Source organism: Cariama cristata, unplaced genomic scaffold (assembly GCF_000690535.1).
Source record: "Cariama cristata isolate BGI_N322 unplaced genomic scaffold, ASM69053v1 scaffold14780, whole genome shotgun sequence".
NCBI lineage: Eukaryota > Metazoa > Chordata > Aves > Cariamiformes > Cariamidae > Cariama > Cariama cristata.
In genome coordinates, this window is record NW_009595382.1 from 1 (window position 1) to 26,043 (window position 26,043).

A 26,043-nucleotide genomic window follows, 5' to 3' on the forward strand; every position below is an offset into this window, starting at 1 on the left:
AATTTGAACAGCTGTCAAATATAATGAGTGCACCCTGCACCTGAAAAACCTCACAGAAAAAAAAAAATCTGCAATATATACCATCTTTCGTATCACTTGCTAGAAAAACAGAACCCTGAGAAAAGAAATTCTGGTGTTTTCTTCTCTGTATTTCTTTCCAGCCTGTCTTCTATCTGTGCTATGTGATGAACATGGATATTCTTGCAAGTTAGTCGATTATGGTGTTGCAGAGCAAGTTGATAGTATACCAGCAACAAGCAGAAAAGCTGGTTCTTCTTGGTTACAAATGCAAACAAAGCAAAACATGCTGCTGAAAATACCTCCTTTGTACTTAAAAACACACTATTAAAATTTTTAAAGCATTCTGCAGATCACAGCAGAGGTCAGCTAGTAATGTAAATGAATGTTGGTCATTGTTCACTTCTGAATCAAAGCAGTATATGCCCCCTATACCTTTTTGGAAGAACTGACCTTATTCTGACTAATCAAGTGCTCAAGCCAAAGCAGCGTTTGTCACCCTAATATAGTGTCAAGATTTGTTGGCAGTAGTGATGTGGACATTAGCTTGCTACCCACCTAAGAAAAGCTAAAACTGTAAATCTATTTTGTAATTAATTTTTAGCTGATTTATATGCTACTCTTGACTCTTCCTAGGTGCCCTTTAACAATGGCAGAGCCCAGGAGAGCAGAGCTGAGCTGGTGGCCCAGCCCCTGGCGCACAGGCCAGCTGGGGCCTGAGGAGGAAGGTCAGGAGGACGGTGTGAGTCGCCTCAGGGGTGTACAGGCAAAAAAAAAAAACAAGGAGGAAAAACACAGGTGTGGACAGGACATGGTGGCTGTGATTTTTTTTGTCCTCGGACACCACTTTGTGCTAGTAATTTTGATTTGTTAAAATCTTGCTTTGTGCAGGCAGTTGGCAGAAATGGTTCCAGACCATAACTTTTGTTTTTTTAAATTAAATATTTAAAAGAAAAGTGCATTACACATTTTAAACTAGAATATGGTGGACTTGGGTTGCAGGAGCAGCTGAATGCAAGAAAAGACTAGATTAAAACGATCCCCTTTTAATATTGGCAGAAGTTGACATTGTTTGTTGCACAGCAGCTCAGAGATCCCCTCTGTATTCATCCAGGATGTGGCTTGAAGGCGTGCAGGGCATGGGCATGGGCACGGGCACGGGCAGCTGGTTTGCTCCACTGATGTGCTGGGCCAAGGCGGTGTCCCTGCTGTGCAGCAGGCACTGGAGAATGACTTGAGCAGTGTATTGAAATTAGCCATCCACCTGTACAGTAATGATGATTTTTTAATACCTCTAAATAACTAACGGCACACTTCAAGGGACTGAGCAGCCATAAACAAGAATCTCTACTCCGTATTATATAGTGAAGTGATGGAAAGCAACACTGTCATTGGATGATGTTAAACTACCAAGAAGTAAGAAGAGAGTCTAAAATTCACTTAGTACTTCATCAGAACTACTCTCAGACAAATTCTCCCCCATGCTCCTATGGCACAGTTGCATCATTCCTTTGTTTTTTTAAATACCTTTTAAATTTGTTTTCAGAAGTAGTTCTAGTAAGTAATGAAACACCACAAGTAATACAACCGTCTTTGAGAAAGGAATGTCATTTGTGGCAAGGTCTGGTTTATTTCCGCTGATTTAGTTGGAAAAGGGTCCATACTACATGTGGCTTAAAAAAAAAAAGGAAAAGATCTTCCTAGCCATGTAGAATTTAGCAAGACTTCCTGAAAAATGTAAATTTCTTAAGGACTCATGTGGCTCTGGGTCATGAGACATACTGATCTGTAGACGAGGAATGAGGTTTCACTGGCAAGAGAAAGAATAATACTGTTGAAGTCCAAGGAGTGATCGGCCTTTGCAGGAGAGGCTGCAGCCCAAGCCTGGCTGTTGGCATTCACAAGGTAACACCCAGCGGTGCGGTGGGGAGTTGTCATCTGCTTGGGATTTCAGGAGTTTAAGGCTGTAGAAATACTTCTAACAATGGCTTTTTCAAACAATTTTATCAGAATCAGGTGAAAGCCAGTGTAACAACAGCTTCTCTGCCTAGTCAATGGAAACAAAATCATTTACCTGCTAAGTAACAAGTGGCACACACCTTGCACTGTAAGTTTCAAGACACAGAAACCTGGCAGGGACTCAACTTTTTAAATGCTTAAGATTGGTGTAAACTGTGTCACGTCAGCTCTGCACTCTCCAACAGATACTATCTGAGAAGGCACTTGTACTTTAAGGAAGTTCAGTATCAAAAAGCACCTCAATGAAAAGTATGGTACCAAACCAGGTGGTGGTGAAGTATTCACAGGTGAGGGGAGCCCTTGGAAACAAAGCCTAATAAAAATAGGCTTCTCTTTTGTGTAAGAAAAAAAAAAGTGTGCTGGCTTTTATTGTTTTGAATCCAAATCCTTCAAAGTGACCAAGGTGGGTAATGCAATCCAATCAATCAGAATTTGTCAGTCGTAACAACATTCACGCTATATACACATGAATCCTCACCTCCCCAGTCAGATTAATATATTCCACTGTGTCCTGATCATAGAATGAAACTAGAAAAAAATCCCCAAATATTTACATTCGACTTTCTTGGCCTTCTTTCTCTGGTCCTCATTGCCCAGCAAGAAAGATAGGCCATTTCAGTAGTTCAGGGCTGGAATGCATGGGGCTCAATCACACAAACGTATGTTTGAAACAGGTAAGAGGATCTGCTTCTCCAGTCAATGGAAAGCAGATTAAGATCCAGGCGCTGGTATTTTTCCCCATGGGAGTTAAAGGAGGCAGATAAGGTTTTTTCCTTCTTCTATTTCTTCTTGCACTTTGTCACTGGATGTGGCTATTTCAGCTTGCGCCGAGAAGACTGCACAGATGAATGTCAGAATAGTGCCACCAATAGCTGTGTAGAAAGCCCAGCCTAGGGAGCAGTCTCCTAGTTTATAAGCAGAAGCGTAAGGTCCACAATAGCTTACCGCTTTTTGGCATCCCCAACCTGCAGGGTAAAGTATCAAGCCTAAGATAAGGAAGAGGCCTAGAAATAAAAACAGAAAGACAGAAGTTTAACAAATGATCAGTTTAACAACAGACACAAGACATGCAGTAATGGTTATCATGGTCACTACTCAGTCCCAAGTACCTAAGAGTCTTTGTCATCCATCCAACCTTCTTTACTGATTGTTCCCTAGTATATACTGTGCAGTGTTTCATCTAAACCTGGAGCTATCGTGTGTTTTTTCCTGTGAAATACTTATTTCATATGATAATGGCCTAGTTTCTAATTTTAATCTCTGTATTCCTTCTACAACCTTTGTTTTCACACATTATTGCTAGGTATACAGAGCTCACAAAACATTTGAGTATCTCTACCTACTGTTTATACTTGCACCTTTCAAATACTTAGGAATGTTTGCATCCAATTTTAAGTTAGCTTTATTTAGTCATTCATCGTAAACATTTTTGCCTTTTTACTTCTGGATTTTTCCTACATCCATTTTCTTGCCAGGGGAAAAAAAAAATAATCTCACCCTGCATCTGCTTATTTGGCCACATTAGGACACAGCAGAAAAATACTACTGCCAGTTCAGTAAGCTGCTTTCATCATGGAGAGGTTCTGGAGTCAGCCACAAACAAACAGATCTAAGTACCCATGGCCAAGGCACAGGCAACGCTGGGATCCTCTAAACAGCCCTTTATTCAACTTGGCACCTTGATGAAAATAGCTGGTAAAGGTGCTGTCACCTTCTAAAAGTGGGCTGAAAGTTGTGCTTTTTATGTATGGTGCTGGTTCATGCATTAGATTTTATCTAATCCCAAAATTTCTACCAAATAATAAAATAGAAAACAATCCTCTTCTCTGCCCTATACTAAGAGATTACCAAGAACAGTTTTAAAGACTTGCTCACATCTTCTTCAGTTAGACTAGCCTGTTCTGCAGTATGTTAGGTTTTCTTTGTTGTTTGTTTAAAGAAATTCAGCCAGATATGAGAAAAGTTCCTGAGAAAGAAAAGCTGTGTCCTAGTTAGTAAGCAGTTAACATACACAGAATGCAAAACCCATCATCCAACTGTCTAAAATTAATGTCTATGAATGCCAGACATTTCACAAAAGAAAGTCCTTCCTCCAGCGTTTTTCTAATGATGACACACCACCATGGGAATGAATGAACTAAATGTCATTATTCTTTGGGGCAGCGAAATCCATTAGCGAGTGATATCTGTTCTCTGTGAAAGGGATTTCATCACTGCTTACATTTTAGAACCAATGACAAATTTTATGCAGTGTTTCCTGGCTGGTTGGCCAAACTACGTTAAGTATAAAGTATTGCTTTATCTTGGATAGACCTGGATAAGCTGTGCTTTCATCCTGCTGAGCCCTGCAGCCATTTCAGACTAAACACCAGCAGTTCCTTCTCCTCTATTCATCTCTAGTTTCCTATTCCGCATAACCACGCTATGTTTTTCTGACTGTACATTGGTAGGGGCCAGCTGCCATTTTCTCTAACCATCACAAGCCCTTTGGTAGTTAAAAATCACTGTTACTGAATTAAGAAGCCAGATCTGAAATGCCAATGTACCTGCTGACAGTAAGGAAGTTTTTAAAGTTTACCACTCCATCACTCACAAATCTAGAGAGCCCGTGTTTAACAGCAAACCCAGTTTATGGCTGAGTCCCAAGCAGGACTGAAAAGTTTTATCCATCTCTCTTTACCAAAACTAGAGCACTGAACAACTCCTGAAAGCTACTGGTTCATGATACATATGCCCCAAGCTGAAAAGCCATTACCCAAAACTCAGTCTCCCAAAAGGCAGCACCACTGCTGTCAAGTGTAGTCATCAAGACTTTACTGAATTAAAACTTTTTTTTTTTTTAAGAGTACAGAACATTCCTGGAGAAACACTGACTACAGCCCGTAATCTGATAAACTACAGCTGTTTTCTCACAGATGAAAACAAAATTTGGAGAAAAGTCTTAACTATGGACTTGGATACGGTCAGAGTCTCACCTGATCTTTGCTTCAGATAGCTAACTTTGTGAATCCTACACTGGCCTAGTATAATGAAAGGAAAAAAAAAAAAAGTAACGTTTTCACTACCGAACCTACCTTCTACTATTACATTTCAGTGCAGACAGAAAAGCTTTGCCGAACATGCACCTCTTCTCACTATCACTAATATTTATCATGATTTCTCATTTCATTAATACCTGGTTCCTACTTGCTAAAAGTGAATAAAGATGATTCAATTAAGCCAATTCAACATACTCATAAGAGGAACAGCATTCCTTGGATTTCATGCTGACTAACAGCAAGGGGAGAGGTGCAGGCTCCTCATGACATATTCAGCTCAAAGCTCCAGTACGCGGAGCAGTGGCTGAGCTGCACAGGGCGCACAGATCCCTCCTGACTCTCCCTTCCTGCCCAAAAAGGGGCGCTCAAGTAAAAAGATCGAGAGGAGTTCTGCCTCCTGCTTCCCAGTAACTACAAAAGAGACGGTCACAGGCTACAGAGCTCATCTCAGTGACTTCTGCAGCTTAAACAAAATAGACGGAAGATGCTTTACCACCCACCAACAGAGAAAACCATGGACTAAAGCAGAAGCTAGCAATCCAAAGCACTTAACTGTACAACTACCTGTAACAAGAGCAGCAGCTTCCAGAGACCCCCGAAAACAGAACTACCTCTGGGAACATGGATGCAGAGGGAAGGGAAGGAAAAATGCCCACGTGGAAGAACAAGGTAAGATACAGCAGGGGTAGCAAGGGCAGAAGAGGTTGTGATGCTGCTTGGAAAGTCACGGTTTGCTTTTAAAGAGGCAAAAGAGTTAAATGCAATACAGGCAGTCTCTGTGCTCTTCCACCTTTGACCTGAGCACCACACAACCATTTTATGCAACATGAAAAAGCTAGAGGGCTGTTTCTACATCTAACACAGGTGCAAGCAGCTGCAGTTGAGCAAACACCACTCACAGGCCAGTCCGTGGTGAGACGATCCACAAGGGGAAAACACATGGTGAATTCTCAGTGCTGACTTCTCATACCCATATATACAGGGCAGAGCCTGGCCAGGTCCCTTACATCTCTTTGCCACTTTGACAGAAGTTTAAGCTTAACTGCCTACATCTCTGCCTTTCTGTAGCTGCTGCTCAGTCCCTGGGGCTCACCTGCCTGCGGCTCTCTCATTTTGGTTATTTATTTGCATTACCACAGAGCCTGGCAGCTCTGCTCCGTTTCCACCTCCGATAGCTGACAATCTGCTCAGACAAGACGCACAGAGATGGAGCACAACGCACAAGTGAGATGACCCTGAAACAGCAGACGAGCAATTGTTTCATCAAATCCACAGCCTGCTGGTTACCAAGTTTTTCTTTTACAGCCTCTGCAACAAGACACTCTTAAGAAAAACGTCAAAGGAAGAGAAATGGGTTTTTGGGGGGTTGTGGACAGCACAAAGCAGTGTGGGGGCACGTAGTTTTGTCTTCCCGGGGGTAAGGCGGAGGAGGGCGCTGGATGGGTTGCATGGAGCCAGGAGCAAAGTATCTTGCCAGTGAATGAAACACAGCAGAGAGCAAGGCCTGGAGCTTAGAAGGGGCTGGAAAGGGGAGCCAAGCACCTTATCCCTGGCATTCATTTATACTCACAGCGCACAAGAACCGAAGAGCCGCTCCTAGCACAATCTACAGATTTGTGTATAAAAGTTGCTCTCTGGATTGAATAACTATTTTAAGTGTCAGGTTTCTTGAATCTGATTCAGTTATTCTTACACTTGACTCATTCAAATATTACTTCTGTATTTATTCTGTATTGTGCAGCTTTCTAAGCTGTTTAATGCTGTACATTAAGACTAAAGCACTTAAATCTTTGGTTACTCAAGAAGTACAAATCTCAGTTTTGTGTTGTACAATTTTATGTGGGCATAATCTGATAAAGCAACAATTACCTCCTGTCAACAGTTTGCCTTGAGACTTATCTGGCAAAAGGACAGCAAATATTAATGATAGACATTTCTTTTTCTTAATTTGTCCTAGTCTTTGTGAAGATAAGCCAGTCTTCATGAGAAAGAACAAAAAACAAAGATCAAGTGCTCTATCTGAAGAAAAGTTTTCTGCAGCGAATCCTTCCAGTTCTTTGGGCTGACACACAGTAAATCAGAGTTTTAATTCCATCTACCTGCTTACCTGTATCTACCTGTGGAATTATTGCTGTTTGTTTCCCCTGCTGGGAGGAACAAATTCATTTTGAAAACATTACAAGCTGTTTTCCACTGTGCTCCTCTACAGGCTTGCAGAGCACAGGCTTGTTCCATTCCAGATTTAACCCCCTCTCCGAGCACTGCTGGGAGTGCAGCTTCTGCTGCACACATCTCTTGTTCCTACTTCTTAATTAGCTCTATCCTACTTCTTTAAATCAGCATGGTAATATTTCATAATTACATTTTCATTTTTGTTAGTTGTTGCCAGCTCTAAGTTACCTTTCATCTTAGGATTCCTTAAAACAGAGGTCTGAAAGAATGTTACAAAATGCTGCCAGGTGCCTAGGAATGACAACAGAAAACTATTTAAATTACTTTTTTATCCAGAGACCTCATCTAAAACTCTTTGGTATAAGTCTGTCAGCAGAGAATATTTTCCCATCTTTCAACTGAAGGCAATTTGCCCACATAACATTTTATTATCAGTTCCTAATTATCTGCTTTCAAAAAGAAGCCTTAACAAATACAGAATTTAGATGAGATTTAGATTTTATTTGGATTATCAGACTAAAACCTATTTTCTGATTACAACACAGACAACCTATTAAACATTAGCCCTTCTATATTCAAATTATGTAAAAGCAACTCCTTTCTTCTAAAACACCATAGCAAAACATTACAGCATACTGTGAAATATCAATGTAAATACAGCAGCGTGCACCACTGTGCAATGATGTTTCTGAAGACAGTTCAGTAATGCTTTTTCTACAGGAGAAGCCTTTTTGTCTTTCTGCACCAAGAACTCTTCCCCTTTTAAGGGCCTGGAACTGCAGCAAGCAATTGCTCCTCCTGGTTTTTATACACTGCAGTAGCACTGCCAAGCTAACATCGTGGAAAACCAACAGACTGGTCTATCGTTACGGGCATTTCTACGACACATTATGTGCTGGGGTCAGATCTGAGTAAAAGCTTTTTCATTCCATCCTTGGAAGCAGCCCTCGAGACAGGGGTTAGGCAGATGCTTGTTTAGCTAAGTGAAGGCATGCTATTTAGTTTTGACAGTCTCCTGTGCAGCTGCTGTTGTGCCATATTAAACAACAACGTACACTAACAAAGCCAATTTCCATTGCAAAGCCTGAAACTATCTTCTCATTTCCTACCAAAATAGCAAAAAAGCTTTTAAATGCTGCAAAAGAAACAGGAAATTAAGCAGCTGGGATCAATGAGGTGGCACTGCAACAGGCTCCCATGGAGCAGCACAACCGAGCAACAACATATTAAAAGAGGAAAAGAAAAAGGGTAAAGACAGGGAGGGATTAGCCTTGCACAACACCATGCAGGCAGTGCGGGTGGGTCGCTTCCTCAGTGGCAGTGACCCTGATCATTCTCATCTTCTGCACAACCACAGGAGATTAACGCTCGGCCCAAGGGCATTGCACCAGCCAGGCAAAATAACCCTGCCTTTATTGCTTGTATTTCCAAATGTGTCCATGTGCTACCTGAATACCTGAACAATTTATTGAGTAAAATATTTGTACAAATGTACTATGCTAGCTTTAATCCAAGAAGGCTTTCACAAATGCAAACTTTCCCTGACAAAACCCAACTCAGCAGTAAGTCAACCAGGTCGCCATTTGCATGCCTTTGTCCGCTTCATCCGCCGACAGACAACTGAAGCAACGGCCTCCTACTCAGCAGCTGTGTAAGAGAGACTTTCAGCCCTTGGAAATGATTCAGTAATCCTATTTTAATCAGATGAGAGCTAACGAGGCGGCATCAGGCCAGCTGACATGGTGGTCTCAGCACTCCACACTGGCTATAGGAAAAGGGTGAGGGTAGTGCAGAGATGCTGAAGGGAGTGCTGGTTACGGTCCCCGCAGCACAGGGCCCCAGACCTGCCTCTGCAGCTGCTCTCCATCCCCCGGATGACTGCCAGAACCACTGAACGCAAGCAGCTGACCAGAGGCAAGAAGGTCTTTGCCCAAAAAGAAAGGGGAGACTCTGCAAGCCCTAGTGCCTTGGAGACAGCCTCTGGCCCTCTTGGAAATGCTGCACAACAAACAAAAGAAAAATTCATAACATTAAGAAGATCAGTGCTTCAAAAAGCCTACCTGGACACCACACTCAATGCAGGTTCGCACAAGCAGAGGGGATCTGGGATAAGTTGGAAGCATGACTCTTGGGGGTAGGGAGCTTGCTAGTGGGCAATGCACCGAGACAAGGTCCATCCCTCCATATCTGCAGTCACCGCAGAGGACTGCAGCCATATAGAGATGTCAGTGTACCTGGGACGCCCTGAGCTGAGTCAGGAGAATGAATTGCTTAAAACTGCAACCAGGTGATGGCTCAAAACCTGCACAGGTATTTTTTTCCCTTTAAAATTGTCTCAGGGTCATAGAAGGGTAAGTACGTATCAGAAGAAAAAGCAGTTCCCTAGCCACTGCCTTCCCCAACCTGAGGAAGAGAGTAAGATCCCTAATCTTTCAAACAGTAACTATATTATTTGCTCATGCATCTTTTCCCATTTATTAAGCAAACGCTCATTCATAACCAAATCTATGCAAACTTTTGATGGCATTACTGATGTTGGGGTGTGGAAACGGGGACAGGAATACAGTGCAGGGGACTACTGGTGGGAGACTCAACTATTACATATATTTTGCTACCCACAGAAAAAGCAAAAAATAAGTCAGTTTATGAGCTTGATGTGGGTTGCTTTGGCAGAATGACATCATATAGGGAATTCAGGGTTTGTTTTTTTTTATATTGGTGTGATCGAACTGCTTGGACATCTCTGTAACGAACTGCGAGCCTGCAGACTCCTGTTTTTTGGAGAAAGGAGGGCAAATTCACCATTAGGTTTTAATAATTTTTATATATGTGGTGAGAGTCCCCATTAGTTGTGAGGGAAGGAGATGCAGAGGCTCAAAGTAAGATCAGTCCCAAGCCCTGAAATGACACCACTGCCTCTTTGCTGGCCGTCAGCCATGTGGAGTCATGTCAGCACACGCCGGGGGCTCCCACCCAGTGAATGCTAACCCTGCAATTACATCAAGATAAAGCACCTTATAGGGGAAAAGCCAAATGTTTGCAAGTTTTCAGCAATGCAGAGGTAACTAAAGATCTCTCCACTTATAGGGCCACTGCTCAGGCACAGCTGCGAGGGCTGGTCACCTCTCACATTTTTACCTTAAAAGCCAATGAAGCACTGAGTGGTTTTAGTCTAGGACGTCCCAGTTAAAAGCTTGAAGATGCTAAATGAGAAACTCAGTTGTGGATGGTAAATTCGGGAGGTTCCTGAGTTGGCAAGGAAGTATCAGGCCGTGTCAATTATTCTGTCCATGAAAGAAGCAGAGAAGAAGACTCAGTACTTTTCACACTCACCATAACCTTTTCCACTGCCATTCAACCAGGGAGAGCCATGCCCTCCAAACATCAATTGCTTGTGCTGAATCAGCAGAAAAGGAATGAAACCCACCACTTCCCGATCACAGCTCTATAAGGGAGTGCAAAGCAACAACCTGCCTTGGCTTAACCAAAGAGGTAAAAGGGCTGCAGACCATCTTTTCATGGCATTAGATTTCCTCAATACCGATCCTGCAGCACAGAGAAGACCTTGGGGGTCCAGAGCGGGGGGAGGAGCTGCAGAGGAACTAAGGCTTAGCGAGAAGGAAAAGGTGAAGAAGATGCAGGAAGGGGAATATTTTGGGTGGCTTCATGAGTCGTACAGCAGCAGAGGGCAGGTCATCTGCATTGGGGAAAGAAGCAAAACTGAAAACCACCAATTTCCCTCACCACCACACCAGGCATACTGAACACAGGAGCTAAGGATAAGTTAGGCCCCTGTCTTGAAAGAGCCGCTTCCATCTTTTTTCGTGCATTTGAGTGAAAACACAGCATTTGTTCAGTTTAAATATTCTCCTAGTGTTTGCATCCTATATACAAACAGCAGCATCAGTCTTGGCTCTGAGGCCTGGAAGCAAAAATCCGACAGAAAGGGAGCCCTGCTACCCTCCTGCTATCCCCCTGGCCTCTCGGGCGGCAGCCGGTGCTCTCTTACCCCGCATCGCCAGGGCAGGGGTGTAAAGAAGTTCTTGGCATCTCACCTACACCAGTAGGGGTAAGGGATCTCGGTGTGCACATGTGCCACACTAAAACATTTCTCAGGGGGTAGCGTGAGAGTCTTGTACTGAGCATCATTTCATGCTTGCCAAGAGATTCATGCTTGCCAAGAAAATCAGGTGCCAACCTTGTTCACTGAGAACCTGAACTTTTTATTTTTCTATTCTATTTACAATCTGTCAGGTGTCTACTGGTTCCCGTGTGCACACCTTGGTAGCACAGCAGATGAGCTGACCACCAAATCTAACAGAACACAAATCTTCAGTTTATTTCTTTGAAGTTACTAATACTCTCCCTCAGGCTCAATCGCAATTTAGCACTTGAACTCAATTTTCCTTCCCTGCCATATTCCAACACAGCAGTCCCCTTTGCTTGAACTTTCAGCAGCCAAGTGTGTATTAGATGTCGTGCTGGCATTTGGCCATATAGGTTAGAGGAAGCACTATACCGCAGACAGCAAAAGCAGTTTAGACTGTCAGGATTTCCATTAGAAATCCCCCCCACTCCCCGCCTTTTTCTTTCTTCCCACCCCAAGAATTCAGAATTCTGGCATCAGAAAAGACTAACTCTGAGCTGAATCCAAGAGGAAATATGATTTTTGAAAAATGCATGCTCTGCGTTTTAGAAAGACAAACAAGAAGCTTCCTTGCCTTCGAGGGCAAAGCCACTCTCGCTCTGCTCTCCTACTGCCTGGGCTCCTCGGCCAAGCAACAGCTTCCGTTGCCTGCAGGCAGCAACATGAGCTCACATGGTGCTTTCTTCCTTGCTCACCAGCTTGGCCCTTTCTTAGACAAAATAATGCTTTTTTACAGCATGCTGCTGCCTACCGAATATCCTAAAGTACTCAGCAACTAGTATAACCTTTTGTGTCATGCTCTGAGCATCAAAGAACTCTAGCAGCCTCACATCCCCTCCACAGCAGCTTGCTTCTCCTTCTGTACTTCCTTCCCCCTTCGAAGGAAAATCCTGGCCGACTTTCCGCTTCCCCCTCAGCTTCCTCCCGCAACTCCCAACAGCCTCCTTACCTTCCAGCAGCAAGGAGAGTGCAGCCGCACGGACCCACGCACCACAAGCCCACCCTGCGCATCTGGATCCTACGTTGTACATCCCCACAAGCAGCTCCAGATCCTCTTCCCCTTCAGATGGTTCCCTTCACGCTCTGTTCAGGCCATCTTCCTAATCACCCAGCCTCCCAAATAGAAATGTTGACCAGTAAGTATAACATGCTGAACTATTTCTTAGTGCAAGAGATGTAAAACAAACTCTTCCAACAGCAAAGGTAGACTGTTACAGACACAGCTGGCTTCAAACTGGGTTTCACCTCTTAATTTTAGAAAACTTTGGAGAAGTTTCCTTGCATTTGAGGGTAAAGCTGCACTCCTGGAACTGAACTATTGCCCAGGTACTGCAGCAGTTTCTGATGGAGGAACCTTCCAAGATACCACAGCAGGGAACAGGAGAAGACACGAAGAGTAATAAAATGGAAAATCATGGAAAGGACAGAAGAATGAATGCACGAGAGCTTCTGAGATACTTGAAAAGAGAAAGTACCATGGAAGAGACTTCACTGCTTGGGACTGAGCAGGGCTAGTGCCAGGGGAAGAGAAACAGCCTCCCAGACCCTGGAAAGGAAGAAGCTGAGCCATCCCCCAGCAATGCTGGAAGAGAAGCTGCTGGGGTGAGGGAGGGAAGCCCAAACCTGCAGCATCTGGGCCCAAGCAGGCAGACTCCAACAAAGTGGCTGGGCTAACCTAATGCTCCCCTCCCACTTGTAGCGGCCTTTGAAGACACAAACCTCTGCTTTGTCTGTCTGTTAAAGGTGTAACTGCCAGTGGCCCAGCTTGCTAAGCCACACAACAGTAAAATGCAGCCATGCATTCACCTGACCAAACCAGAGATACACCTCAGCATGTGGCTGGGACACAGCTGGTCTCCTGACTGATGTAACCCAATTTTTACAGGCTTTTTTTCATGCTTCTGTTAGAAACCAATTTAGTCAAGCCCTGTTTGAGCCAGGAGACAGTGGACTATGAACAGAGAAAGAGGTAAGAAGGGGGTGACCTGTGAGAGGCCTCCCAGATGAAGCCATCAACACTCTGGAAGGACTTTAATGAAGAGGAACTATTTTATCCCCTTTTGGTAAATCTGCCTGGCAATGCAGCCCACTCCACCACAGCGAGGCAGGAGTAACAGAAACGGAACACCCAAACCCAGCCACCTTCCTGACACTCCAGCACCCTTTCCCCTCCCCTCTCCTCAAAGCCTTCCCAGGCACATGATGGTGTAGCTCGCCACAAGGAAACACAGGGGCCTGCTCAAGTTTTGCGGCTGAGATAATCTATGTACTGCTAATTTAGGTTCCTCCTCCTAGGGAGCCGTCAGGGTGTTGCTGGCGGGTCGTGGCTCACCTGCAAGTCAGGCAGCCAGCAGCCCTGGGGAAGGGGCTGTGCCAGAGACAGACGCCAAACCTGTTTTAGGCTCTGTCCTAAGCTCCCCTCAACCCTCTTCTGAGTCCAGGTTATGTTTAGATTATGTCACTTAGCACCAAAGTGGAGTACCTAAGCCGAAATAAGGCTTCTAAACACATATGCAACTATTCTATATGCATACCGAGATATGTCAACAGGGGATCACCAATTATTTACTTCCTATAACTAGATGATTACTGTCAAAATTTACTTTGAATTGGTTCTCATCAGCTACCATATAATAACATGCTGCCTTTTCTAGCCTCTGCATTTCAAGTGATTCACAGTCTGTAAAAATAGAATACTTTCCCCAAAAAGACATTCAAATTAAAGTCTGCCTGGTCTTCTTGCTGCTGGGTAGTAATTATCTATTTAATTACACAGCTCCATTCTTCACACTCTCTATTGCAGAGAAAAGATGCTTTTCCAAACGAAACGATCCTCAAATGTCTCCAAAACCAGTGATTACTCTTTCTACAGCTCCAGAACGAAAGGCACGGCAGTCTGAAAATAAGTGGTAGAAGGTCTTACTCTATAACAAAGGAATTAGAGGAGTTTAAACAAAAGCCATATTTTAATTCTTTATGGCTTTGTATTTCTAATTTTCTGCACCACCCCCCCACCCCCCCCGGACCTGATATGTGTATGGCTCCTTCCCACTGACCTAAATGAGAGTTTGCACATTTGTCCGATGCCATAACAGAAGAAATGTTGCTTTCTGTTCTGTAATTTCACCGTAGGCATCATCCAGGTCACAACCAATGTTGCTAGACTAAAAAGATATATCCGGTATCTGTTACTGTTTTTTCATGATGAATTCCAGGAATAAATTAACTTGTTGTATGTTTTTAATTATATTAAATCTCCACTGCAAAGATATAGAGATTTTAAATGAGATTAAGACTGCAGGATCCAGAGTTCCTGCAGATGACTCTACCATGGGTGCATCGCATCTTTGAAAATAAGATGTTTTACATACTTGCAAATATTGGACTAATCTAGGCTGATTAAAAAAATTACTTTGTGAATTCTTCTTCTACACTTATTAAAAGCATAATTGTTCACATTTGAAAGAATGATCTTACACTTAAGACAATTAAGGCAGGGTTGTATCTTGTTCCCTGGTCAAGGCATTAGTCTAGCTATCATAATCCCTGTATAGATTAACCATGCTGAGAACTGTCCTTCTTGAACCACTTGCTTAAGCATTTTCCAAAACTCAAGAACTGAGAAAGCTGAAATTAACAGCTGTGATAAGTCATAAGGAAAATAATTTCAACTAAGTAAGCAGATGCTGTAATGCTACTGGCACAAAAGTAGCAGTGGACCAAATAAAACTAATCTTGAGAAAACGAGTTGCTAGCCACAAAACGCCTGGCTGCAAATACTGGCAGGCGTACTTCTCATAGCAACGGTTTCAGTAACGTGACCTTTCTATTACCCCGTTTCATGCTGTGTCATTTATCATAAGAAGGGAAATGCTTCTATCCTCAGTACAGCTCAAAAAGGACTACTGATTTATCCCCTAACATGTAAGAAATGCTTTGTTGACCATATTGTTCAATTCTTGAGGCCACAAGTCCCATTACAGGTACAGCTGGTTTGATAATAAGAGGAAACTGTCTTTGCATATATTTTCTCATAAATACATGGTCTCCAGAACAGTATTCTAAGATACAAGAACTTACTTCCTGCTAATCTTGATGTTAGACTAAGTATTTTGAGATAGTATCAGAGTTGCAAGTAAAGTTATCTTTTCAACAGATCTAAGTCTGACATGCCAAACATCTACTCATGCTGCTAACCAATGTCTCCCATACAAATACCCCTCCAACAGAAAAGAAGTAATGTCATCTCCTGAAAAACAGGTTTAATGGATTATTTCTGAAGTACAGGGTAAGAAAGCAAGGAGCTAAATCCTTCCCCTGTCTTAATCTGCACTACAGAGCTGCTTCCTTGTCGCACTGGTTCTGCCAAATTCTGTAAACCAGGAGTGGCTACAGCAAAAGCTGCAATTTTTATCTAAAGGGCATTCATCTGCTAATTGTATGCCATCATGTGAATAGAAGCATCTTGAGCCAATTTAGGGATCTAATTCTGCCCCAGAAGCACAAACCTTACCTTGTGGGTGACATGAAAAAAGCAGTATAGTTTTATACCAAAGATGCATGAAGTGGAGGACGGTGAAAGCTACTGTGCTAGTGCTTCAGGAGCCAGTGTCAGCTGGTCCCTGGCCCGTAACGCTGGCTCTGGAGGACTGCAGCATGCAGCAAATTCCGTTTTTGCCTACTTCCCTTTCTGTTTATAATAAGATTAATTTAGGTCTCAACTAAGCAAATGAAACCAACCAGCTTAGTAAAGGTTTGAACACCTATCATTACACCTCCTGTCTAGGTACAGCCACTACAGATGTGTTTGGCCACCTCAGTGGAGGGGAGGAGGAGAGAAGCCAGATTCACATTTTGAGCAAACAAGTTAAAACTCCTAATTTTTGTTGTAACGAAACCATTTTATGAATTGAAAACATCTGCTTAAGAGCACCACCAAGAGAGAAAGAGGAGGTGGCCCTGCTCGTTCCCCTCCTCCCTCCTCACAGGTCTCTGAGGGCTGACAAGAGTAGGGCAGCAGACCACTCTCCTCCTCCAGACAACCACACACACGGAGCACATGGGACAGCTTCTCCCCATGGCTCGTGAGCGAGTACAGAAAGCCAAATACTTCTCTAACTAGGGCTGTCCAGTGTTGGTATACTAACAATCATTTAATCTCTACAAAATCCATGGGTTTAAGCAGAAACACCAAATCTCTAGAACCAATTCATCTTTTCAGGCAAAGCACAGCTGATACTTGGACAGTGAAAGAATAAGCTCACTGGGCTGTGTAACTGCAGCTGAACAATAAGCTGGCTAAAGGAAGGGGTTATCGTAAGGTATTGCTTGTCAAGCTCACAGCCTTGAAGGAGGCTGCTTAGCATGAAATGCTGGAGAACTGGGTGTGCGACTACAGGCTGTTCTTATCCGTGGGGTGGTATTTGCTCTCACCACAGTTATGAAGCCTCTGAGACACTGAGAGAACTGCCTTTGGTCCATGCTAAAACTAATGTAACAAGAGGGAGATAAGACTGCCGTAATGTGAGTTTTAACTTTGTTCTCTGCTGGTAACAAAGGAGAGAAGTTTTTGTTACTGAAAGAAATTAAAACAGGGAAAAAACTGAACAGCAAACAACAGCAACACTGGTCAGTTCATTTTGGCACACATCAGGCTGCAATTCTGCTGCCAATGTCAATGTATTACATGCTGTGTAGCTATAAATTTCAGTTATTTGAATAAACACCAGCATATAGAACCGCTTCGGGTCTGCCTAATGTAGTCTGCCTGTAGACAGGACAGAATCGCTGTATTTCTTCAGCTGAATGGCCCAAACATCAAAATCTTTAGTTGCTCTCAAAGTACACTTACCTGCAATCCCTTGTAGCAGCCCACAGACGTTAAAAATGCTTTTCTTCATAATACTCTGCACACACATAGTAAAGACAGACACAAATGCCACAGCACAGAGGATCATGATTCCCATGGCTAGGAAAATAGCGGTTGCCTGCCAGAACCCACTGGCAATCTCACTGAAGTTTTCGGCATAAGGACCACAAAGCGTGTCTCGTCTAGAAAGCTGCATGTGGGAGATTCTGGTGCAGCGCCCGTAGATGCCCAGCGTTGGATGGTAAGGCTCCTGCGACCCCCCTGTTCTGTTGTCCACATCCTCGGAGCTTGAAGGCTTTGCTTTGCCAATCAGCCAGTCTGCGCTCATGAAAGCAATGAGCTCTGCAAAAGCCACCACAATACTCAGGAGAGTCCATAGCATTGACCGACACGTTACAATGACATGACACATATTGATGTCCAGTGCTTTTGATCAGTGCAGCTGACAGTCTTAAAATCCAGGCACGAGGGGGAAAAAATTAAATTAAGAAAGAAAAGAAGGACCCTAAGAAAATACTGTGGTTGTTCTGCCTGCTTTTCAGCTCTCTCACAAGGCCAAGATGAAATTTCTCAAGAGGAAAAGTGAACAGCCTCAAGTTTTGGAAGCAGTGCAGTCATTTGTTCTCTCTGTTCAGTTCCTCCTTTTTTCCTTCTGGGATGCTGAGCTCTGAAGTACACTTCTCTTTCTTAATATTCATACTGGCACATGACGCTGCAGGCTGGCGGGGGAGGCTGCAAAGACTGCCTACTGTTTTGACATCACACACCTACGAGAAAAAAGAGACAACACGAGCAGTGAGAAAAAAGTCTTCCTTTCCACCCCCACAACGATCCAGGATCTCGCACAGATCCACATCAACATGCAAAAGCTCTAACAAGGGCCCATCAAACAGAGCCTGCTGGAAACCTCCCAGGTTTGTCCCAGGGGAGCAATTAATCTCCTCCTGCCCAGCCATACTTACAGTATCTGCTCTGCCCCATCCCATTGTGGGTGTTCGTCAAGCAGTTTGCAAGCAAAGTAACACCCAGTGGTTCCACCCACTCCTACCACCACGCCCCCATCATCTTCCTCTGGTCGAAATTACCCAGGCTGCTAGCAGTTACCCAGCAAAATGTTTGTACACATTTAAGCAGTTTCACAGACGTGTGGCTCTTGCCTTCAGTTTGGGGAGGCAGCATGGCATGCCTTCGGGATGGAAGCCAGGCACAGCTCGACGTGCCATAGGCACCTGGGTGCAAGGGGCAAGGAAGGAACCTTGTTCCAACCTTCTGGGCTTCTGCAGCTGATGCAACCCTGGCCTGGAGAGGAGGCGAACAGGATTGCAGCTGGGGCCCGCCCTGCGATGTGGTGACACAGCCTATCCCTTTGAAGCCTGGGCTTTGCAGGAGCGGTGGTTCCCCTGGTTCTGTATCCAGCTTTTCACTAATGTTTAAGAAAAGCAATCTGCCTGCAGGTACGTCACACATCTCATCTTGAACTGACAGCAACACTGGCAGCCTCTGGTGACTTACACCACTGTAAAGAGGAATTTGCAGAAAAATGCCCCAGTTGCTGCCAAGTGGCCAAGAGCCCTGGTGAGAGGGGTTGCTAGTCACCCTTAAGCTGGCTCCTCTCAATTCCCCCTTCCACAGTCCTGAGCACACTGGGACTGCAGCATAATGTTCCTCAGGGCTTTCCCCAAGCCTTTTACGCTGCCTTTCAACACTAGCTGATGACATTCCCAGAGTCACACATATCTTAGTACAAGAGGCAATCAGAGATATATTTTCAACTCATATCCAAATACTGGCCTCAAAATAACAAACGTCACCGCACATGCCTCTGTGCTTGGACTGAAACCTGTGTCACCTGAAAGCAAGGGTGGGAGCATGAAATGCCCTCACGTTACACCACCACCCCCCCACCCCGTGATGAGAATGTAGCAGGCAAGAGAGTCCAGAACCAGATCTGGAAATCACTGCTGCACTGCTGCCAAACACAAAGGGGTCAGCAGATGCCAGAAAAACAGACATTGCCAATTTTTTTCATGCTTTGCCATGGAGTTAGTATTTAATTTCTTAGGAGTTCTGAGCCCAGTGATTGAATCCTAGTCCCACTGAATGCAAAATGAAACGCACACCCACAACTTCAACACATTCAGAACTTCATCCAGGAATTTCTACTCCCTCCTATACTAGTCGTAGTGAATCATCTGCTAGATTTTATCTGCATTTCTCTTTCTCGTCTAGATCTGCAGACTCCTCTGGTACTAGCAGATACACAGACTTAAGCTGCTGTGCTAACAACTGAATTTTGTCTCACTTAGTTCGCTGTTACGGCATGACCTTAAAAAAAGGCAAAACACATTTAGTTGTGCTTTAAGCCATACTGAGATAACAGTTCAGATCATTTTCCATTTTGGGGGAAAGCATGAAGTTTTCAAGCAACCTGACATATTGATGACTCGAATACACCCTCTGTAATAACAGAGAGCTGAAGTGTCAGCCTGCCAAAAAAAAGTTAATTCTCTCAGTATTTCCACTTTAAATAACAACTGGAATTTAAGAAATGTCCACTATAAACTTATATTCTTCTGATATCATCTGCATGATTAAAGATAATTTAATAGAAAATGTCTTTATTTTTTAAGAGAAGTTCCGAAAAGCTCTAGAATCTGTATTTCTGTGCTAGTACCACACCCATGTGAACTCCTCGTCTTTGTATTTCCAGGATTTTAATTGAGGTACAAGGGACATAAGAGTTGAACAACCATCATAGCTGTTACTGCTTACTCTGTACTTGCTGAACGTAAAATAATTGTTTATTGAACACAGATGAGAACAAAGTTCATATTTACTTAAGTAGGTGGAAATTTCAGATGAACACTGGCAGCCACAAAAACATGGCACTGACATCAAATATGGGATGCTATATTAGAATCAGAAGAAAAGACCAAACTGTGGAGTTCTTTTTCATTTGAAAGGCAAGTGCAAGAATAAATTTCAGTAACACTTTAAAACACAGCATCTCCAGAAAAGTCACTGCATAAACAAAATAGCCTGTCTAAAGATGATATGGAGGTTGCATCAAATCTCAGGACTTTACTGAAATATTTACTTCGCCATTTTGCAACACAGGGAAACTTCACAGGACCTAACAGTAAACGTCACCGATAACTACAGTTTAATAGAATATGCTTTGCTTTCCAATGAAACCTTCACAATTCAACCTTTCCCAGTTAATGAGTACTTTATTCTGGTACAAAATATATCTGCAGAGCAACGTACCCTTTCCATGGGAGAACTTCTGCATAAATTTATTGTTGCACTAGTGATGCCCTTGAATGGGAGCACCACTCTCCTAGAACTCCTTTTCGTGAGCAGATGGACATACGTACATAAAGAAACATACAAAGTAGGATGGCGCATAGACCAGAGAAGGCGCAGGGGCAGAGGCATTTCTTCTTTGTGAGACTTGGCAAGGAAAGATTGCAGATAAAGTACTGGAGGTAAGTTGCAGTTCAGTCACACTTGTATAGTTAACCTTTTCCTTCCAACACACCCCACTGAGTTTCCAAATGAACCTAACCAGTTGTCACACGGCTCCAAGAATATTGAAGCCTGTCCAGCTACAGACTGTGCTAAATAACTGCACTTCATGAAGCTTCCCTTCAGCACTCTGCTCACCTCTTTTCTTCCATTTTTGCTCAACAGAAACTCAAGCTAGGCCCTTGCAAGGCTGAAAGCTGGCTGTTTATTCCTCCTCTCAGTTTCCCATCCCTCAACAAGTTTTTTCCATGACAGAACTGTATGTTCTTCACAGCACGCCACTCAATATCCACTTATGACTGACTGTCAAAATATTTGCTTTGACAGCCCAAATTCAAAATATAGAATGGTTCTTCAACTCCTTTGGTATTAACTCATTCAAAAGCATTCTCACTGAGGAAACAGACAATAAAAAGTTGGCTCGCCCCTTAGTCATTTGGGCCTCACACTATTTTTACTATTGCATTCAATTGCACAGACGTGCACAGAGGCCATCCGCACTGGGGAAGTGGGTGCCCCAGGAGGGAAACAGCCCCGCACAGCAAGCACCCATATGAGCCACACACCACGGCAGCTCCCCAGCGCAAGGGTCTCGGCAGCGCCATCCCACCCTACCATACAACCCACCATTTCTCGGTTGACAGCACAGCTCTTGGACAGGTTGAAACTACACCTCCAGCCTCATTTACTCTCCTCCCTGAACTATGCTCGTGGTCAGGCTCTGCATTAAATGAAGTCTTAACACAGTGAAAAGATGTCAGTGAGAACATCAGATCCTCACAGCATCCAGAGGGAATAACACTGAGTGTTTGAATGCAAAAATCTTTTGGTTGTTTTAATCTAAGAAAACAAACCATCTTAAAATACCACTAAAACTTTCTTCCTCTTTAGAGGCAATTTTGACAGCCAGATACTCTGCCTCAAGTTATATTTTCACGTCTGTAGCTGTTGCCTTTTACTACACGACATTGCTATATGCTATGTTACAACTTAAATAACATCTATTTTTCTGAACTAGATAAAGAAACACATTTGCCTCCATTTTGCTTATACTGCCAAAACCAGGAAGTCAGAAGCTGATCCACATTACAGTATTTGAATTAAGGTTTTGATTTTAGAGATGTCAAGCTGCAGGGTTTTGCTTTGGCATACCAGGCAGATAGGAAAGAACAGCTGCAAAGTTCAAATCCGAGTCAATCACATACCACTGCTGTTTATTTTAAAAAGGTGTCCTACAAGCAACATACAAGAGACCCACAAGTACTGTTCAGACAATGTTATGGCCAGTCCTTCATGCTCCCCTTATGGTTTGACTGAAGATGGGGGCTCAGACTAAACCCTACAGTTCAGCTTTCACCCTTCCCCGCCTGGTTCTGTCAGCTCAAGAGTGAAAATAAATCATCTTTAGATAAGTGGCTTTTGGCTTGGCTTAAACAAACAGCTGAATGGAAGGCCACACAGACTGCCGAAACAGTCCCAATTTATAAAATAAATCCAGCCACAATTAGACATTTTCTTCTAAAGCTTGCTACAGTCCAAAGCACAACTATATGGAGAAATTTCTAAACCTTGTTTAAAATACACAAGCCTGAGCATCTCATAACCGAAATTGTGCAGATCTTGGAAGCCTGGGTTCTGCCTTCTCTGAAACATTGTTCATTAGCCGTTATAAAGACTGTGAAAATGCTTTGAACTGTAAGAGTAGAAGTGGCTCCTATTTATGTTGATGTTTGCAGACTCACTATTTAAAACAGAAAAAGGCTCACACAGTAAGAGTCAATTACCTTAAGCTGACCCCCATCCAGGTCGACATGAGCTCCCACTTTATGCAGTTTTCATCTTTAGGTGTTGCTGGATGAGTTAGTTAGTCAACTGTGAGCTCACTCTGGCTGGCTGAGTGAGGCACTCACCAAGCACGGAGGCAGGAGGGACAACACTTAGTCAATGTCGGATGAGCATTAGAGATTATTCATTTTCTGGGTGAGTGATAAATGTAAGTAAATAAACTTCTCTGTGCATTTCATCCCCTCACAGGAGGTGCATTCTTCCAGGAGCTGCTGCCCAGGAGAAGAGGGCAACCAACTTCTCCTCAGTCTTCAAAGTAGTGGACCAGACAGCAAGCAGCATTTCTCAGGAGATACCACCATGAAACACCAACCCACCTTGCTAAAGGTGCACCTCTGCATTTCTATCCCCACACACTTATAGGTGACTTGCAAATGTAAGAAAAAGTAGCTTCATCACATTCCCCTGTCACAAGAGAACAGGGACAAGGATTAGCACGTAAGGAAAGACAAGTTGTCCCAAAAGGTTTGGAGTAAGCTTTCTCTGCAGACCAGAAGGAGCTCTGCTAGCACTGGTTTCTGGTAAGCCCTGCATACTCACCACGGGAAGCACCTGGACCAAGAAGAGGGAAGGATGTTTGGATACTTCAGTATGTCTTTATTTTGTTTTCAAATGCAACACATTTCAAAGTCATCAAAAATATTCAGGGTCAGATAACAAAACAGGAGAAGGTGGTTTAAAGCTGAAGTGGTTGCACTGCTTCAGAAAAACAGCAGAGAATAAGCAAAAGATTCCCTCCCCCTCCTCCATCCACCTTCATATTTTCATCAAATTATTGCCTCCGAAAACAACATTCCAGAGCAGAGCTTTTTACTTGAAGAACAGAAAGCAAAGCTTTGATTAGTCGTCACTTGGGAATTAAAGAAGGAGAGCAAACATTTGCATATCTCATAAATATTTATCTGTTATAAACCTGCACAGGCATATTAATGAGTGCATTATTGTGACAGGCTGTTGAAAACATGCCATACTCTGTTCATAGACAGATGCATTTCACTGGTAATAGACTTACAGTGCATCATGTCTCCTTCCTGTATCCTAATCAAATCCCTATTTCCTTGCCTTTCATTTGAATTATGCTGTTTACTTCAGCCTTTTCCTACCAAAAGCAGAGCTTGTAGATGTAAAAACTTAAATTAAACTATCCTGCATGTGCCCAAATGCCCAAATTCTATGTATGCCAACAGGTAAAAAAGAAAGAAAGAGACAACAAAAACATGCTGACAGTGACTGTTGTTCTCCTGAAGCTGTATGAGATGGTTATTCCATCCCGTCTTGCAAGTGGGCTTCTTCCTATCTTGCTATGGAAAATGCCATCTAATTACAGGTGGATTTGTTGATTTGTTTCTACCATACACCTCTGTAAAAGAAATTAATAAAAAACTTGTTTCCCACTTTAAAAAAAAGCAGTTGAAATATACTATTCTCTTTCTGACCTCATTAAAAGCCATGGCAAAACTCCCACTGACTTTAAGGAGCCAACACATCACTGAAAAAAATCACTAGAAGAATGAGAGTTTCCAAATTTTCAGACCAACTGCAGGGGAGGTTTAAACACAAGATTCATTTCCCTCTTCCCTCATCCAGACAAAACTTTGCTTATTACCCCCCACTAAGAGGAGATCAAGCTAACTCAGATTTCCAGCATATCCTCTGAACCACAAATTCTCAAGCAGGAGATTTGTTCCATTGCTCCGTATTTACTGACTTAGAAAATTCCTTGAACCTACAGCCATTACGTTTTGTTTTGAAAACTTACTCAAGATCTTTTGCAATTCCAAAATTTATTAAAACCTATGAGGCTAAGAAAAGCTAATATGTAGTATTTCTGTTGTTGCTATCTCAAGAGAAAATTACACATCACATCAAAAATCATCACTAAGGGAGCACTCTTGGCTACAATTAGTGATAGTCTAACGGCTTAGGAATTTACCAACTGGGAGTGGAATTGTGAGTTTCCTTTCCTACTTTGATTCCTCACTAGCTCACTGAAATCTCAGTCTTCAAGAATCTCACATGAAGCCCCCTTTCTTGGTTACCTACAATGTCACATCTGTCAAGCAGACTCAAATATTCATTGTGTTGCGATTACTTCTTACAACAACTCTTAACTACAGCTTCTAAAGGAAGTCAGAAGGAAAGTACTACTAATATTTGGTAGCAAACAAATCCTTGCTATTTTTATACTAAGGACTTTTACCTTAAAAGGAAGCTAGGCTTTGGCTGTTTAAATAGTTAATAGTGTGTGCATGAGCTAGAGCATCAGCCCAGAAAAATCTGGAATCTGTGCTGCTTGTAAAAAGCAATTCACTCCCATGAGTTGATCGTGACAGATTTGGAACTGCTCTTCATAATTTATGAATATTGTATTAAGATATTTATTATAATAATATATTGGTTATTGTTTAATATGAGGCTGATGAGAAAAACAGGCAGGAAAGGAAAGAATGACTCAGTCATGCCACTTCTCAGCAAACTCTGGAGAATTGCTTACTAAAAAGACAATACTAAGACAGGAAAAGCCTCTCAAACACAGCAGATCAAAGATGCAAAGACTGTTTAGGAAGGAACAATCTCTCAAACTGAAGAGAAGCTGTTTTGGACAAACAAGCTTAAGAGAAAGGCACCGATTAGAGCTGCCTGTTGAAGTTAGACCAACATAGGACACCATATTGGGCCCCTCTTTTGCCTTTAGGCAAAGCACACACCCCTGCAAACAGCCTTGGTGCCTTGCATGAAGGAAATACTGCTTCAGTTAATTCTTGAAAGGAAACCTTTGCTATATCTCCTTTCACAGTTGTGGCTGCGTTAGCAGAGGAACCACAAAGGTTATGGACCTCCAGCCTGTCTGAACAACCCAGGGTGGGTCATTCTTCTGCCGGGGCAAGACCTAAGGCTGTAGACCCGAGGACTGCCCTTCGCATGCAGGTAGTACCCAGAGATGTTTGCACTGTTACTCACCGCATATGCCTGTAAACAATCTTCTACATCAGTATGCAGAAACCCACCAGGTAGCAAGTCACTTCAGAGGTATTGACTGCTCCCCAGCTTCATGATGCATAATGTTCCCACAGCACGGAAAGAACACACTTTTGGCAAAATGGGATGCACTTTCGATCCGGGCTGTACAGCTCAAGCAAACTACCTGGCTACGATACCAATGACAGATGAGGTGGAGAACTTACCATGTTTCAAAATGCATGCATTCACTTATGTTCCTCTTAATTCAAACTGAAAGTGAAGCATCATTCAAAAATAATCAATACAGATGAGCAGCTCAGCACAGGAACACAGGAAGTCTTTTATTGAGCAGACACGGACTTTTCATTGTACTGGAGCTGAAGAGAACCAGTAGTGACTCAAGCTAATTGCAAAGGGTCAGAGCTGCCATGTTTCCATACTGGAAA

At 43.0% G+C, this 26,043-nt stretch overlaps 1 protein-coding gene and 1 pseudogene across 1 annotated transcript; both read right to left on the reverse strand.

The window, feature by feature from the left end:
- Positions 1-216: 216 nt before the first annotated feature.
- Positions 217-2,677, reverse strand: LOC104163007 (annotated as a pseudogene).
- LHFPL2 (lipoma HMGIC fusion partner-like 2) lies at positions 2,429-17,816 on the reverse strand. Its single transcript, XM_009701871.1, has 2 exons — positions 17,246-17,816; positions 2,429-3,041 (listed from the first exon to the last, which is right to left on the reverse strand). Exons 1-2 carry the CDS (start codon positions 17,673-17,675, stop codon positions 2,785-2,787), a joined length of 687 nt encoding a protein of 228 aa, XP_009700173.1. The 5' UTR covers positions 17,676-17,816; the 3' UTR covers positions 2,429-2,784.
- Positions 17,817-26,043: the final 8,227 nt, after the last annotated feature.

Excerpts from the sequence above, each read along its gene's own strand:
- LHFPL2 (XM_009701871.1), bottom strand. The coding sequence starts at position 17,675 with ATGTGTCATGTCATTGTAACGTGTCGGTCAATGCTATGGACTCTCCTG. Across the intron at positions 3,042-17,245 it reads GCTGCTACAAGGGATTGCAG|GCCTCTTCCTTATCTTAGGC; the intron begins GTAAGTGTACTT and ends TTTTATTTCTAG.